The 16,829-nt window shown below is 38.9% G+C and overlaps 1 protein-coding gene across 17 annotated transcripts; it reads left to right on the top strand.

Moving 5' to 3' along the window:
- Positions 1-7,486: 7,486 nt before the first annotated feature.
- LOC131300927 (potassium transporter 2) lies at positions 7,487-15,875 on the top strand. Of its 17 annotated transcripts, none has more exons than XM_058326970.1 (11): positions 8,611-8,722; positions 9,033-9,172; positions 10,009-10,113; positions 10,327-10,561; positions 10,654-10,899; positions 10,981-11,034; positions 12,476-12,736; positions 13,057-13,109; positions 13,222-13,339; positions 13,887-14,141; positions 14,624-15,875. In XM_058326970.1, the coding sequence occupies exons 3-11, from the start codon at positions 10,075-10,077 to the stop codon at positions 15,736-15,738; spliced, it is 2,376 nt and encodes a 791-aa protein (XP_058182953.1). In that variant the 5' UTR covers positions 8,611-8,722; positions 9,033-9,172; positions 10,009-10,074; the 3' UTR covers positions 15,739-15,875. The 17 variants fall into 17 exon arrangements, with proteins under 17 accessions (XP_058182970.1, XP_058182965.1, XP_058182963.1 ...); XM_058326973.1 differs by having other exon boundaries at positions 8,705-8,722; positions 8,823-9,172; XM_058326971.1 differs by lacking the exon at positions 8,611-8,722 and adding an exon at positions 8,744-8,971 and having other exon boundaries at positions 9,105-9,172.
- Positions 15,876-16,829: the final 954 nt, after the last annotated feature.

The following is a 16,829-nucleotide window of genomic DNA, read 5'->3' as shown; positions in this document are numbered from 1 at the left end:
CAATGAAGCTGTATTGTGACAACACTTCTGCTATAGAGATTGCTCATAATCCAGTCCAACACGATCGGACGAAGCATGTGGAAATTGATAGGCACTTCATTAAAGAAAAACTTGAAGCCGGAATCATTGCTTTCCCGTTTGTGAAGTCTGCAGACCAACTAGCCGATGTCCTTACCAAAGCTGTTGCCAGCAGTGTTTTTAGTCACTCTTTAGACAAGTTAGGCATGTGCGATATACATGCTCCAACTTGAGGGGGAGTGCTAGAATTAAGGATATGATTTAGTCAATATTTGATTTGGTCAATATCCTTAATTGTGTAATCTTATTTTATGCCATAAGTGTAGAATATTTCCATGTAATCTTGTATTCTTTCCTTGTTAATGTTTGTACTATATATATTGTACAACTACGATGAATGGAATTATCAGAAAATTACTCCACAATTGTGTTTATTTTCATATTTATCAGCTCAGTCCTACTTGAATTAAATTTCAAATGTTGGACACTGAAACTCACTCTTGACCTAGTCGTGTGTAAAGTTAGGTTTGCCATATCTATTGGAGGGTGACTCCAGATTTTTGTAATTCCGAAGTCATTCCAATGTGTGTCACCATTTTCCATTTACTTTTAGGCCAAAACATGTTTAGCAGAAGTGTTGCTGAGAAAGATGATTTTAACGTTTTGGATTTTGTCGAAATCTTTTAGGTGCTATCGACGCTTACAGAATCACTTCACAAGAATTTTGTTCTGATTTTAAATGAGATCCCCCCAAGTAAACGGCAAGAGAGATTAATCACGGTATGCATAATCTCACTCGGACACATGAGTTTTTAAAAAAGGCTTTAGATTTTGCATTTTTTGAATGAACTTTTGTTTGATCAATAGTTTTTTTTTTTTAGTTATCTTCTGAAGGGTACATATAAGCGTATCGGTGGTCAACTCAACACTATTGATCAATATTTTTAACCCTATTTTTAACAATTTGAAATGTTGGAGCAATCCCAATGATTAGTTTGGTTGGCGGGTGAGTTTGCTCCTCATACAATCAACTAGAGTTAGATTCTTGGGTCAGGCTGCAATAAAATAATTACTAATGAATTCTCTAGTTTCGACATGGATGGTCTACTTTTGAGCGAACCGGGGAGAGGATTAGTCAATGTGCATGTAAGCTGGCCGCAAACTATTGCACCTGGCCGCGAACTTTTACATTTGGCCACAAACTATTGCTCTTAGCCGCGAACTTTTGCACCTGGTCGCGAACTATTGCACCTGGCCGCGAACTTTTACATTTGGCCACGAACTTTTACACTTAGCCGCTAACTATTGCTCTTGGCCACAAACTTTTGCATTTAACCACAAACTTTTGCACTTGACCGCAAACTATTGCACCTGGCCACAAACGCTTGCATCTAGACACTCTTGACCGTCGAAAAAACAAAAACCTGTTGGAGCAATTATAGTTACTATTAGCATTGTGTCGTGGCTTTCTTTTCTAATACTCCATCTTGTTTTACTTGTCTACACTTGTTTCGTACTTTGTATTCGTTCTCTGTGTTTTGCCTTCAGCTTCTACATGTATGGGTGCCGCTAATTATCTCTCTCTTGTGGACGATGGAGTTACAATTGAATAAACATTGAATACCTCGACATACATTATTGAGCAAAGTTCCTAAAAGTTAGCTTAAAACCTTTTGTGGCATAGTATATCTAGCACATACATCCGGATAGCAAGATCAAGAAGATCAAATTTGAATCCTCAAGCATCCTGATGTATCACCCACTTCGGCTTTCCATTCATCGGGTTGGTTATGGGCATAAGCCTAGTAAGCCACAGCCTAAGGTCATTAATTTTTGGCCCAATAATGGAGCCCCGTATGAATAAAAGTAGAACATAGTCAAATACTGTGGACACTCCGGAGAATAATACCTTATTATTCCTGGTATCATTCTCCGGGTGTCCTCTAGATCGTGACATGACATAGTACATAACGATCTTAACGGAAAAAAAATATATATATCAGCGAGGGTTCATTCACCTAACAGAAATGGACCTTTTTTGATCGGTTTCAATCATGTTTTAATGGGTCAAGGCAGGCGGCTAGGCTTTTCAAATGGGAAGGAACCAGTGAAGGCAGAAAAGGGCTGTTCTTTTCTCAGTATTTTTTCTATAACCGGATAGATGTTTGGGCCAGTTTGTGCGCACATTAATTCCGGAGCTCAAAAGTTAATGATCGGACAAACCCTCCAATGACCCCAAGGTTTGGAATGCTTAGCCTCCATGAAATTCGAACACAAGACCTTATACAGGAGTAACAAGACAAACACTTGTTTACTTTCGCATGCCCATTTGGTCCAACCCTGCAGTTTTTTTCTCAGTAATAGTAGTACTCCATTTGACTTGAACTGGAGTAGTTGGCTGGGTTGTTGCCATTGTGGACTTCTTGCTTCTTTTTTTCTTTTTCTTCTGAGTACTTATTTTCAAACCAAAGGGAAAAGTGAAGGGAGAAAAGGTTTTTTTTTTTTTTAGTAGTATATTTGACTTAAACTGGAGCAGTTGGATGGATTGCCATAGCGGATTTCCCGCTTTAAATACATTAGATAAGCAATTTCCCAAAGGCAACTGGTGGCCTTATTGATCACAATAAGTCATGGATTGTCATAAATTGAACAAGAATGGTAGCATGCCATGGTTTTGTTAGCAATAAGAGTAACCTCAATGCGTGATATATAACACGTAGAGATACTAAAAACGCAAAAAATGGAGAAAGTAGGAATATAAAATCACAAGAACATCAAATTTATGTGGTTCAATTAATGCGGATAACGTCCATGGTCGTTGACAACTCTCGCTAATGATGAAGAATAATGTAAAATACGTTGGAGTAGCTTTATCGCCGCAATACGCCAATAGGGTTATGTAAGCTGTGGCCAATACCAAAACCACTCTCGAGTTTCGCTCGCAACATGCACGCGTTGGCGTATAGTACAATCAAACTCCGCATCCCACGACAAAAACCGTCATAAATTCGCTCATCAATTTATCTAAAAGGTAACATTAACATATCCGAGTTCATAAATCGATGTCCAATCTATCTATAGAATCGAGTGATTCGAACTCATTGTAAGCCCTTATACCATATTTACAAGTCATAAATTAAAACAAACGATAAGGGAACCAAAAACAAAAAACAATGAATCAACAAATGTACTTGTATAAAGACTGAAGAGGCTCCTAATTGTGCATGCCATTAGTCCTCTGGCTTGGTCCAGACGGTGCCAGCACCGCCCCTTTGGGAAGCATACTGAAAAACAGGGGCCGTCCATATTTTCCACCAATCCTCTTGTTTGAATCCGATTCACTTGGGTGGAAATCCTGGGATGAATCTTTCTCCGACGGGGCCGGCGGAAAATGACCGGAATTGTCTCCGGCAAAAGCGAGGTTCAACGGTCTAGCAGCTGAGAGTGACTGGCATGTGATGAGGAAAATGAAAATGGTTGCTGCGAAACAGGGGAGAGTGTTGAGTTTTGCCATTGGAGACCAAAATTGAAGCTTTTTTGATGGTTGTAGAGAGAGGAACTGGGGATTTGGGAAGATGGATTGTGGATTTTCTGATGGGATTGAGGGAGTTTATATATGGGTTTGGTGGTGGTGTGTGAAGGGGGTGCAAAGAAGCTACAGCTTTTTGAAATTGTCAACGTACGCTTAAAGTCGGTGTTCTCCCAATTCCAATATTTGATTACTAATGACGCGTTGGGTATTTTTCTTGTTTTTCTATAACAGTATGTATAGCACAGTATTGATCGGTCCGGTTGGCTGGTGGGTCTCTCCTCACGCAAATTGACTAGCATTTGATTATTAGATTCATATCGCAAGAAAGAAATCTTTTGTGAATCCTCTCATCCCGGCATCGATAGTTTGTCTTTTACCAGACCGAATAAGGAATTAGTCGAAGTATATGTAAGCTGACACCCATAACCGTCGAACCAAAAGGAAAAAGTTCATGCCAATGGGTACATCTTTACTACTTTTAAGTGTAGTGAAAATACTTTATTGTGAGAATCCTATCATGTATGAGGCGATCTATTTGGGATGGGGGTGGTGGTGTTTTGTTATCAATTGTCAACGAATTTCATTTAATGGAATACAACGTTTTGTTACTTTCATTGAATATGCAGAGATATTCTGTCTCCAATCCTCAACTAAACCCTTTTTCACTTTCCCACAATATCTTGGCCCTGTCCGAAATGTTTGATAAATTCTTTCTATTATAGAATTTTATTTAAGCTTACATTTTTATCTCAAATCTTATCGATACTATATTTTTTTAGTTCATCTTGGATAACGAAACCCTACAAGTGAAAGGGAAAATTTGTTCTGTACGAAGGATTATATATGCTAACTATGGATCGAGCTTTATTATGTTCTTTATTAAAAAGGTTAGTACACAAAAGACACACGAACTACTTTTTATGCGTCCGTACTACCGTACTTTTTTACTAATCCGTCTTGATAAAAGAACCCGACAAGTGAAAGGAGAATTTTGTTTCATACGAGGGATTAAAATGTTACTAATTATGAAGTTGAACTCTTTTCTTTATCTCAAAAGGTTAGGTACAAACACGTACACGTCACACATGCTAATTAATGCACACACACTCGCAAATGTCTAAGAGGTTGACACGCGCCGCACTTTTAGTGTGTGGACTCCTTGAGCCATATTCGATACAAATACGTAACAAGTTTGTGTACATTTTTTTGTGGGTACGTACGTAACACTTTATTCATCCCAATAATATGTCTTCTGTTATAAATGTGGATCCCCAAATCATTCAATATTCTCATATAGTAATTATTGTAAAACGCAAATGAGAGCGCATTGAATTTGTTGGCTCAAATGTTGCCTGAGGGAGGGTAGGTGCAGAGGACCATTTAGGTGGTGTATGGCCCTGTGGGAAATTTAATAAATTTGGAGCTCAATTGGGAGCACGGAGGAGGGGATGGCATGTGATGTGAGAAAGAAAGCGTAGAGAGAGAGAGAGAGAGAGAGAGAGAGAGAGAGTTCCTTGGGGTGAAAGTCTTTTGACTCTGCAATTTGCCAGCGGTAGAAGAGTGGCAAAAGGTCCATATGGAATGGAATCTGCCAACTCTAGTCCTCTGAACCATTTTTTTAGTCGGTGACGTAAAAATAAATAAATAAATCTATGGGATACCGTATTATCCAAGTTCTGCAGGGTTGATGTAATTTATGAAAAGTCTAGGAGAAGTTTTTCAGTGCTGGGTGGACACGGGCCATGTGGTGCGGAGCACAATCTTGGCCGTTCAAACGTGTTTTAGATGGTCTAGATCTGTTTGGGTAATTTTTTAGTAAATTACCAAAACACCCCCTTAAGCCCAAACCGATCTGGGTCGTTCAAAACACGTTTGAATGGCCGTGATGCATGCTCGACACCACGTGACCTGTGCCCACCGACTTCAGATAGTACTATAGTAGTGTTCAAAAAAAGAAGAAGATAGTATTATAGTCCAGTACGATGAATTTTTTGTTTTGTTGTCAACACGGTTCAAGGTTTTGGGTGGTTGGGCTCAAATTATTATTTAAAACCAGGTTTTCGGGTCAGCTACGCGCAGCTCGATGTTAATTTTGAGAGACCAATTTTACCGTCTGCAAGCGGGAGCCCCATTTAGAGGCAGAGCAAAGTCCACGGCCCGCAAATTTTGTGTACCTCATCACAAACTTTTGCAAGTGGCCAAAAACTTTACATGCCTGGACGCAATGCACACCTGGGCGCAAACTCTTGCTCTTGAATAGTCTGTGAATAATCCGGAGGTGATTTTGAAATTATGAATTTTCCGCTTCATTTCTCAAAATGCACTCTAGCATTCTACAATCCGCTGCCAAACACCTAAAATACAAAATCTCCAACATGTTAAATGCAAAAGCTCGGCTCCCAAACAGCCCCTTATGTCTTGTTTGGTTTTTTCAATCCAGTTTTTCTTTTTTTTTTAATTTGTTTCCCCAATTTTGGTTTTTAATCGTTTTATTTGGGATTTGTTCTGGTCTGAGCCATTTCTTTACTGAGGTCCGAATTCTTGAATAGAAGCCCTAGCTAGTTTTATGGGCCTTATGAAGGGTTCTCTTATGGGCTTAACTCACTTGGGAGTTGCGTTTACAAACCCAACAAACAGGGCTTTAGTTTTTGGGCCTGATAAAGGGCTCAGACAGGCCGGTCCTAATTTTTTTGTTGGGCTCTTGTGTAGGCCCCGGTCTGCATTTGCGTCCTGGGGCCTTTTTTTTTTTTTTGGAGAAGTGGATATTGTTTATGATTTGACCTGGTTAAGCATTTGATTCAATCCAATTAGACAGGTTAAACACAGAGAGAAAAAAGTTTGTATTATAGAGATTACGTACCGACGCTATAATAAAATAGATACAGAATTTCAATGAAAATAATGCAATTGACAGGGAATGCCACCGATAGTAATTGAAAATTTTGACCACGTTAATGGTGATTCGAGGCAATATATGAGGATGTTCAAAAAAAAATTGTTATTTGTCGATAATGGAGACGACCAGAGGAGATAATGGATGACTCATGACATTAGTGAATTTTTTTGGGGGGTATGTCAGAAATTCAATGACATCAGTAATTATTTGTGTACTTAATAGGATGTTTTACATGATCAGTGTGCTTGTTTAACATTTTGTTGATATCCTGCTAGTCTTGGATCGTGACTTGCTTAACGGCATAAAATTGTAGTAGTACATTTTTAATTACAGTAATTTCATAGTACTCTTTTAACAAAAAATATAAAAAAAATATTAAGAAAAGACAGTACAGATACTTTCATGTCCCACGGTCCCACCTCAAATATCAAAACTATCTCTCCCCTGTCGGATCTAGTCCAGTTTGTTTGGACCAGTTTGGTCCATTTTTTTTGTATTTGAGCAGTTTAAAAGTATTTTGGGCAGCTCAGATTTATTCGGATTTTTTAATTAAAAAATATTCAAAACTTTTTGAACAAATTTAAATTGTTCAAAACATTTTTGAATAGCTCGAATGCAAAAAAATAGACCAAACTGGTCCTAATAAACTGAACAGGATCCGACCCCTCTCCATGTCCCACGGTCCCACCTCAAATATCAAAACTGTCTCACGGCCCCACCTCAAATATCAAAACTAAGGTTTTGTTTGGAACTTATGAAAAACAGAGAAAAATTAAAAAAAAATTCCTTCCATTGTTTGATTAGAAAAGAAAGAGAGAGAAAAAATTGTTTGATTAGAAAAGAAAGAGAGAAAAAAAAATACTCCGTAAAAATTTTAAGTTCAATAAATGTAAATTTTTCCTTCAATTTTTCTTTTTTTTTTTTCTTTCTTTCTTTTATTTTCGTTAGATTCCAAACGGAGCCTAAATCCTTCCCTTTCCCGCCTAACCCACGTTATTTATACAATTACTACTTCAATAACTGCGCTGAGTACTCAGATTCTCAGAAGAGAATAATCGCCATGGACCCCAATTTCCGTTCAATTCCAGTCGTCGTTGATCTTCAAAGCTCTGCTTCAATGGCGGAAAACAAATGTGCGTAAACATGTATGTATACAAACTCACTACCGCAAGGGAATTCATATACTTTTTATTCATTTTCCTTTTGAAGTTCTATATCTATGTATTCAGATGAACCCAGATTCCCGAGTGGTCCAAGAGGGGTGAATGACTGCTCTTCGTTCATGTTTTTGATTTATTGGTTTTTCTGTAACCAACTTTAGCAACTGCATTTATGGATGATAAGGCTTTCCTGTACGTATCGATTAAGTCGAAGCGCTGGGCCGGCTTTATGGATGAGTCCTTTTTGTTTGTTGGAGTGCTATTAAGGCTACCATAGTCGGCGGCCTAAATCAGCCGCAACTCAAGCTTTAGCTCAGGATCGGCTCTGTCCAATCAACTACCCGTAAACCCAAGTTCCAGATCCAGTCATTGAATTTTGTCTTTTGAGGTTGTTTGGCTGTCTGTACAAATCATGAAATTAGTTGTTCGAACTATGTTTGGAATTGAAAAGCAAGGAAACAGTGAGCATAAGCACGTAGGGTTAGCCTGATTGGTTGGTGAATTTGCTCCTCACATAATTGATTAAGGTTCGATTATTGGGGTTAGGATGCAAGAAGAAAGTAATTTCTTGGTTTGACCGACCGAAAAGGAGATTAATTGAGGTGCTCGTAAACTGACCCGAAACACCCTTAAATAGGTGAACCAAAAAAGGAAGCAGTGAGCATCAATCATGTAACTGAAACAGGACAAAGAAGGAGAAAAGTGCCAATGGAGTCGGTTAGATATAACGGCAGATGGGCAAGGGATTTGGCGTGATCACACAGATTGTGGTGGGTTAGGGTAAGGTGTGGAATTTGGTGGGTAGTGTTGTACCATTTTAAGCTTTTAACAGAGAGGAAATGGCCATGTTCTGATCACGTGGCTATGTTTATATGCCAGATACTTGTCCTTTTGGATCCCCCACCTCTCTCTTTCTCCCAATACATGTTGTCAAACTGCTTACAGTTTGTTACAGAGGTTTTGATGCATGTATAAATTCATTTCCGTATACATTCGGATGTCTAAACCACCTTATGCACAGATAGAATAATACTGAAATTTGAAGACGAAGATAACTACCGGTTAAACCTTAAGTAATACCAAAGATATTTGGTTTGGTGGTGAGAGTAAAATCAGGTAGCTTATGAAATAAATTCTTTACCTGCTAGCAATTTCCCTTCCAACCAACCCCTTGGTGTTTGGTGTATAGCTTCTTCTTCTTTTCACTCAATATCAGTGCTTTGTCTCAAGTTATTTTCAAGTAGCAGACTGAAAATACCAGGCCCAAGGTCCTAAAGTCAGCAATCTTTGATGCTTTGGAGAAAGTGACACGACAATTGGTCTATTCTTGAGATTCAAGTCTTACACTGGGTGTAGCTTTATTAAGTACTATTTTACTATTGTTTCTAGATGTCTTGGATTAATTTTCCACAGATGTGTGCTGCAGGAAGCAGAGATTGAATTCAGATTTTGCTCTTGGAGCTTTGACCCATGTCACCCATTTCTTTATTATCCACAGGGAAGTTGGAAACACAAAGAACACTTGCCCTTTGCTTTGCGCATTGGCTTTCTAGCTACTCCACAAAGGTTTTGCTTTAGTATTTTACTATTTTTCTGTGTCTGGTGGGAATCTAGTCATTTTTCTCGTTTATTTATTTAAGGAAGTAAATATAATATAGAACTTTATATGTATATCCAAATAGGTGAAGACACACTTGAGTGTGTGTGTGTGTGTGAGAGAGAGAGAGAGAGGTTGGGTGGGTGGGCCGGGTGGGTTATGGTCCTCACAAACACGCCATTTTTCCGTAGGGCTCGTCTTTGTTGTGATTGATTTGATTACTTTACTGGCGTTGGGTCATGTGATTGTGGTGTGGCTTTTATTGAGATTTGTTTTTCAACATTCTCCTGTTCTTTTATGCTTTCCGTTTCTCCCGTGAAAATGGCATCTGCTAAAGTGACATTCTCCTGATAATTAGGCCCTTTGGTCTTCATGTTTGATAAGTTACCTCTGCTGATCTATATTCCCACCGCCTATTCTTGCTTAATTTAAGTTCTCAGTCTTTTTCATCCTCCTTACACTAGAGTAGACACCCAAAGAAAACACAGAAAAACAGAAGATAAACCACATTCTTGGGCATTAGAGAATTTTCATCTGAATAATTCTTCTTTTGAGGTTCATCGCTTTCTTGAATTTCTTCCCAAAAATCAGACTGCTAGAAGGTTAATGAGAATGAAGAAGGTATGGATGTCAAGTGGGTTTTGTTGAAATGCGTGTGAAACTGTGTTGCTTTATCTCCTTTTAAATGATGTTGTAAAGTAGATATGGGTCGCTCTCTTATGTGTTTTTTTCAAGATATATTCCTCCATGTCTCTTTATAATTTTGGTATCTCAGTATCTACATCAACGTCTTCCATTAATGCAGTGAGGATCTGCATCTAGCTTTTCTCCACCAACAAGATAACAGTGTGCAGATTGGAGCCTAAGAAGCATGGATCCTAACTACTCAAAGTGTTGGAGCGCTTCCAAGGTTCGTCCACAAGCTAAGAAATTTGGATTTTCAAATAGTTATGAGCCTACCAAATGTACCCATTTATGAGTTTCTTGCGATTTGGCATGATTATGATTCCACATCAGATTTTAGTTCTCAATATTGCACAGTGAACATTCACATCTTGGGAATTCTACTATGCTTTCTTGGCTGAAGCAGCTCTGATAAACTGCTTGTTGAATTGCATTTCAGAAGGAATCTTGGAAGAATATTTTGCTCTTGGCTTTTCAAAGTCTTGGTGTAGTATATGGGGACCTAAGCATTTCCCCTCTTTACGTATTCAAGAGCACATTTGCAGAAGACATTCATCACTCTGAAACTAATGAAGAGATTTTTGGCACTCTCTCGTTTGTTTTCTGGACTCTAACTCTAGTTCCTTTGTTCAAGTACGTGTTTATCGTCCTTCGTGCTGATGACAATGGCGAGGGTGAGTACTACAAGTATTACTGAATCTTTCGAACATCCAAACAATTTGTGTAAAATGAAACTGAGTTTTCTTTTTTGGTGCTATTTTTGCAGGTGGTACTTTTGCCCTTTATTCGCTAATATGCAGGCATGCTAAAGTAAGCCTTCTGCCTAACCGACAAGTTGCTGACGAAGCATTGTCTACATATAAAATGGAGCACCGGCCGGAGAAAAAGAGCAGCTCTAGGGCTAAATTGTTTCTTGAGGAACACAAATCATTGCATACTGCTTTGCTGATCTTGGTTCTTGTTGGCACTTGTATGGTAATTGGAGATGGAGTGCTCACTCCAGCAATTTCAGGTGCTTTTCTTCTCTCTTATTGAATTTCTAATTTGCTTCCAGGTCTTCCCCTAGTTTTCTGACTTCCCACTCCTTTTTCAGTTTTCTCTGCGGTTTCTGGCCTTGAGTTGTCCATGTCTAAGGAGCATCACCAATGTAAGATATCTAGCATCCGCCAAAAGCATTTGTTGATAACTTAATGTTTTCCCCAATCTTCCTGTCCATTGGAAGCTAATGACAATCAAATGCTAATGCCTGTTAGTTAGTTAAAATGACAATCAAAGTCCATGAACTGCCTCATAGAATTATGTAAAGGATTCAAGATTTGAGAAATAATTATTGTCTTAGCTATTTTCAGTTAATAATAGTCTCTGTTTCTTATCTTTCATATCTACTTTGGATTTCTTGGTTTTATGTTAAGGTTTTATTTGGCACCCTCCTGAAACTGGGCTAGCGTTGGAGATTGAAAATTTGTTTCCTAGTTCTTACAAAGATTTTACTTTTGTAACTGGTCATTTATAAATGAATTTCTGATGAAACTGATGTCTTTCAATTTTAGGAAAGTCATATGCATCTAATTTGGAGGAGTGAAAGTGTGGCATGCTTTTGAACAGTTAGATACTTTGATGTGAGATAAGGAGAACAGGATCCACTTGCTTATTTTGACCCATTTAGTGCAGAAAGGCTATTTGGCCCTGAGTGCGGGGGGACCATTCAAGTAGACCTTGTTGTGGCCTGTCCAGTCCTCTCCAGCCTTATCCCTTTCACTTCTTTCATGTGGGAGCACTATTTATTCTGCGTCCTCAACTAATATGTCTTCTGACTTGTTACAAGTGGCATGGGAGTAAAATGAATCTGTCCTGTATTTTCACCTCGTTGATAACGGTTTAGATTGGCAATAGATGATTAATAACTTCCACTGGAGGTCCACCCACATATACCAGTCATGAAATTATGCAGTACCGCTGAGGTTGGAAGTTCTTGATAATAGAAATTGTTAGGAGAAATTAGAGTACCTTAAGGCAGTTCCCTCGAGTAGAAATAAATCATTCTATTATTAACTATCTCTCTAATAATGACTAAATTCATGCACCTAAGTTTAATCTTGAACAAGGATTCTATCCAGGGAAAATTAATCCATTCAACTTAATTTCCTGCTGTAGTCCTAAATCCCCAGTTCGCGTGAAACAAGTAACTTATTTGGTTGACTTGCTCTAGTTGGCTGAATTCATCTCCGATGTTATTTTTTAGTAGAGTAGAGTCTTGCTGCCTATTCACATGTCCTTTCCTAAACGTTTTTGTAAGAAGCATATGTCACTCCATAGTAAAGTCCCCTATACAACAGTAGGAACACATTGACTGGATTTCCTGTATGATTGACCTAACAAGGTATTTTTCTCTTCGAGCAACACATGAGATTTAACTTCTCTGAGTAAGTTCATGTTTTGAGTTTCTTTTGCATTTTTCTAAGAGAAAGCTTCAATGATCCTAAAGTGCATACATTTGCTTCTAACAAACTTGCATGTATTCTGGCCTGTATTTGGCTTCACTTCACCCTTTATGCTCCTTACATCTATATCCACCCCTCCATTTGCAGATGCAGTGATTCCAATTACCTGCTTCATTTTAGTATGTCTATTTGCGTTGCAACATTATGGCACCCACCGGATTGGCTTCCTTTTCGCACCAGTGGTGTTGACTTGGCTACTATGCATCAGTTCCCTTGGCTTGTACAACATATTTTCTTGGAACCAACAAGTTTATAAAGCCCTTTCGCCCTACTACATGTTCAAGTTCTTGAAAAAGACAAGAAAAAGTGGATGGATGTCATTGGGTGGAATTTTGTTGTGCATAACAGGTAAGATTGGGAAACAAATGTACCAGGCAAACTCTCATGCTTTCCATGTTGTTAGTATTCAGGTACAATGAATGTTTGAGGTGGTCTGTCCCATTGTCAGACAGACTGGTCGTAATAGGGGACTCATTTGGATGGACAAACAAGAACATATAATTATATCTATTAGTTTTTCCTACATTTAGCAGTGGCGAACATTGTTCGTGTTTCAGTGTCTTTTGTATGATAAACATGTATAATCTTGTATGATAAACCCACGCTATTGGTGAAACAAAGTAGCTTGACAAAAAATGAGCCAACACATTTTATGACTGTAATTGCAGGTTCGGAGGTAATGTTTGCTGATCTTGGCCACTTCTCATATGATGCAATTCAGGTACTTCTAGCCAGAATGTTTGGGTTATCTGATTGAAATCATGCGCTGGCCCAATCTTTTCTACAACTCTATATTAGTAGCTCTTACTATAATAGTCTATATTCAATTGCAGATTGCTTTCACTTTTTTGGTGTATCCAGCACTTATTTTGGCATATATGGGTCAAGCTGCCTACTTGTCAATGCATCACGACGCCAGTTCCCAGATCAGTTTTTATGTCTCTGTCCCAGGTATCCCTTTCGGCATTGTCTATAATTTGGTTTCTTTCCTAATAGTTAGTGCTCCAACCTGAGTTTTCAAAAAGGCCTACTAGGAAAATAGGGAGCCATGAGCTGTTTTCGCAACTCGATCGCGCTCTCTATTTGTTTTGGCAAAAGGCCACTTGCCCTTTTCACTGGCCAAGAGCCAGCCAAAGGAGGAATGCCAAATGCCTGCATCATTAGCCACGTTATCAACTACATTACGTTTCATTGGATGGATTATTTAAACAGATAGAGTACTTCAACGAAAAAGCGGCTAGGCAACCTAAACGTTGTAAATTTGTGTGTACTGTGATTAGGGGAAATACCTATTAAGTCTTGGATATGCTCTTAGCAAGCTCCGCTCACCTCAAATGGATCGAAGAGATCACCTTAGTCATATCCAAGTCTTTTCGGCTAGAAATAACTTGCAATATCATGGTTGAAAGTGACAATTGATTGTACGAGACCTGTGTAATAGTTGCCTTCTGTTGAAGTTATGTAAGAGTTGCATACTCTTTTACTCTTTTGCTTTCAGAGATTGTGAGGTGGCCAGTGCTCATAATAGCAATCCTTGCTTCTGTTGTGGGAAGCCAAGCGATCATAAGTGGAACATTTTCCATCATCAACCAGAGTCAATCACTTGGTTGTTTTCCAAGAGTCAAAGTTGTTCACACCTCTAATAAGATTCACGGTCAAATCTACATCCCTGAAATCAACTGGTTGCTGATGATCCTCTGCATTGCTGTGACCATTGGATTCAGAGATATTAAACACATGGGAAATGCATCAGGTAGTTTATGCTTTAAATCTGTTCTCAGCTGGATCACTTTGCAGTCTGTTTAAACTTCAAGCCTTCTAGCCTTCAATAAATCAGCAAAACACATGCCAGATGCATGCACTCACCGGCTCGCATGTGACACACTCATACACAATGAAAATTAAGGAAAAGAAAGGAAGAAAGACTACCAATAGGCCTTCATTTTCCTCCAAATAGAATTGTTGACTTGTACTGTAAACATGCTAAAACAATGATCTGTTCATTCTTAGATCTTCAGAATTGGCTACAAAATCTAACGTTACAATTGTTTCCTGAGTCCCTGACATTCTATAGAGTATTTGGTCCATTGGAATGAAGGACTTAGTAATTTACCATGTAACGAAGACCGGCCAACTTGCATTCTATTGGAAATCTATATTGCTCTTCTTTAGCTTGTTACAACTTCAGGGACCTTTATGCTTCAACTAATAGAGTCATAATGTTATTTATTTCAGGACTTGCAGTTATGGCAGTGATGCTCGTAACAACATGCCTCACGTCCTTGGTCATCATCCTATGTTGGCACAAACCGCCTATATTAGCTCTTTCCTTCCTCCTCTTCTTCGGCTCAATCGAATTACTCTACTTCTCAGCTTCGCTCATTAAATTCCGCGAGGGTGCTTGGCTCCCCATCCTCCTAGCACTCTTTCTTGTCACCATCATGTTTGTTTGGCACTATGCCACCATCAAAAAATACGAATATGACCTCCACAACAAGGTCTCATTAGAATGGCTATTAGCCCTGGGTCCCAGCTTAGGCATTTCACGGGTACCCGGTATTGGCATTGTGTTCACCAATCTCACCTCTGGAATTCCTGCCAATTTCTCCCGCTTTGTCACCAATCTACCTGCCTTCCACCGTACCCTTGTATTCGTATGTATAAAATCAGTTCCAGTCCCTTATGTTCCTCCGGCTGAACGGTACCTTGTGGGCCGCGTAGGGCCCCCGGCCCACCGGTCATACAGGTGTATCGTCCGTTACGGATACCGTGACGTTCATCAGGATGTTGATTCCTTTGAATCTGAACTTGTTGACAAGCTGGCGAATTTTATCCGTTACAACTGGTCTCAGAGTCCTGTGAATTTCGATTCTGTTAACGAGGATGGAGGGTCCCGATCCAGCGAGGGTAGATTGGCGGTCATTGGGATGCTGGCGTCAGATTTTGATCTAGAGGAAAGTGTGCGACCTGAAAGCGTGTCCGTTAGTTTTCCAACTGTGAATAGTGTGTCCGATGTTATTGAGATGGAGAATGTTGGTGTCGTGGACAAAAGAGTGAGGTTTGCGATTGATGAGTCCAATTCTGATTCTGAGTCCGAGTTTAGTGCAACATTTGCAGCTGATGCACTGTTGCAAGAGGAGTTGCAAGAGTTGTTTGAGGCACAACAAGCTGGGACTGCATTTATACTCGGGCACTCGCATGTTAAGGCAAAACAAGGATCGTCGATTCTGAAGAGACTGGCAATCAATTACGGGTACAATTTCCTACGGAGGAATTGCCGGGGGGCAGATGTGGCACTCAAGGTGCCTCCGGTGTCACTTCTTGAGGTTGGAATGGTTTATATTGTATAGTTTGCAAAATGTTACTTGGAGTTCTGTTTTCATTTTATATTGAGGAAGAATCTCCAATCTCAAGTGGGTTCCCACATGCCATTTGTGGTATGTATAGTTCATGTTTTTCTTGTTTAATAGATATGGTAGTTTTGTCGCGGTTCGTCTCTTTAGATGATTCGTAGAGTCGGAAACATAAATATACCAAACTAACATAATATCGACTACCGCATAGAAATCCTGCTCTTGTTCTTATGGCTCCCATCTGGTGTCTCAGAACCTAAAATATAGCAGCAGGTGATGTAGTACCTCTGTTATAGCATGTTGGCAAAGTGCGGCTACAATTATCTCAACAGTATTAATTGGTTCCTCGCTTATTTCCTCTTCCATAAATGTTTCTGTCTTTGATTTTGCACAATCTCTGAGTTTGGATCCGAAGAGTTGAGTCGCTGCATTGTCGTCGCCCTAGGCAAAATTTGGAGTATTTTTTTGTTCTTTGCTTTTTAAATTGCAATGCAGTTTGGAAACTATTGAGTAAAAGCTAAGCGTTGGGCGTCAAATCAGGTCACCCTCCAAGAGAAACAACAATCAGCTAAGATTGTTTGTTTAGTCCGGTGAAAGGAAAACAAGAAAGTAAGGCTTCGTTTGTTTGGGCGTAAATTTTATCTATTTTTCCGGTGTTTGGTTGTGTAAAAAATAAGAAAAATATTTTACATGTAAAACATTTTCCATTAATTGGATGAAAATGACTTACCCTTAAATCTTCCATAAGTTATTTTCCGAAATGAACCCGTTGCCTTCTACTGCGATTCTCCTGCTCAATTTCCTTAATCGTCAGTCCTGATTCACGTTCATTTTCAATATTTTCATATCTCTTCATCCTTTAAGCCCCCTCTCTTTACACTATTTTGTCGATTTCTGAAAATATTTTTCAAGTGCCAACCAAACACCGAAAAATAAAAGTTTGAAGTTTATTTTTTGAAAAAATATTTTACATGGAAAATATTTTACTTGTAAAACATTTTACATCGAAACAAACGGAGCCTAAAGTTCACAAATTTTACTCGCTCTTGTTTGGTTTGAGAGAAAAAAGAAGAGAAAAAGACCAAATA

Source organism: Rhododendron vialii, chromosome 9a (genome assembly GCF_030253575.1).
Source record: "Rhododendron vialii isolate Sample 1 chromosome 9a, ASM3025357v1".
Classification (NCBI taxonomy): Eukaryota; Viridiplantae; Streptophyta; class Magnoliopsida; order Ericales; family Ericaceae; genus Rhododendron; species Rhododendron vialii.
The sequence above is the reverse complement of the archived record's forward strand: the minus strand, read 5'-3'. Positions and strand labels throughout refer to the sequence as shown.

What these genes read in the sequence shown, in the direction of transcription:
- LOC131300927 (XM_058326982.1), top strand. Translation starts at nt 10,075, where the DNA reads ATGGATCCTAACTACTCAAAGTGTTGGAGCGCTTCCAAG. An exon ending in TGCTGATGACAATGGCGAGG is followed by an intron (nt 10,562 to 10,653) that starts GTGAGTACTACA and finishes CTATTTTTGCAG; the next exon opens with GTGGTACTTTTGCCCTTTAT. An exon ending in AATTTTGTTGTGCATAACAG is followed by an intron (nt 12,737 to 13,056) that starts GTAAGATTGGGA and finishes CTGTAATTGCAG; the next exon opens with GTTCGGAGGTAATGTTTGCT.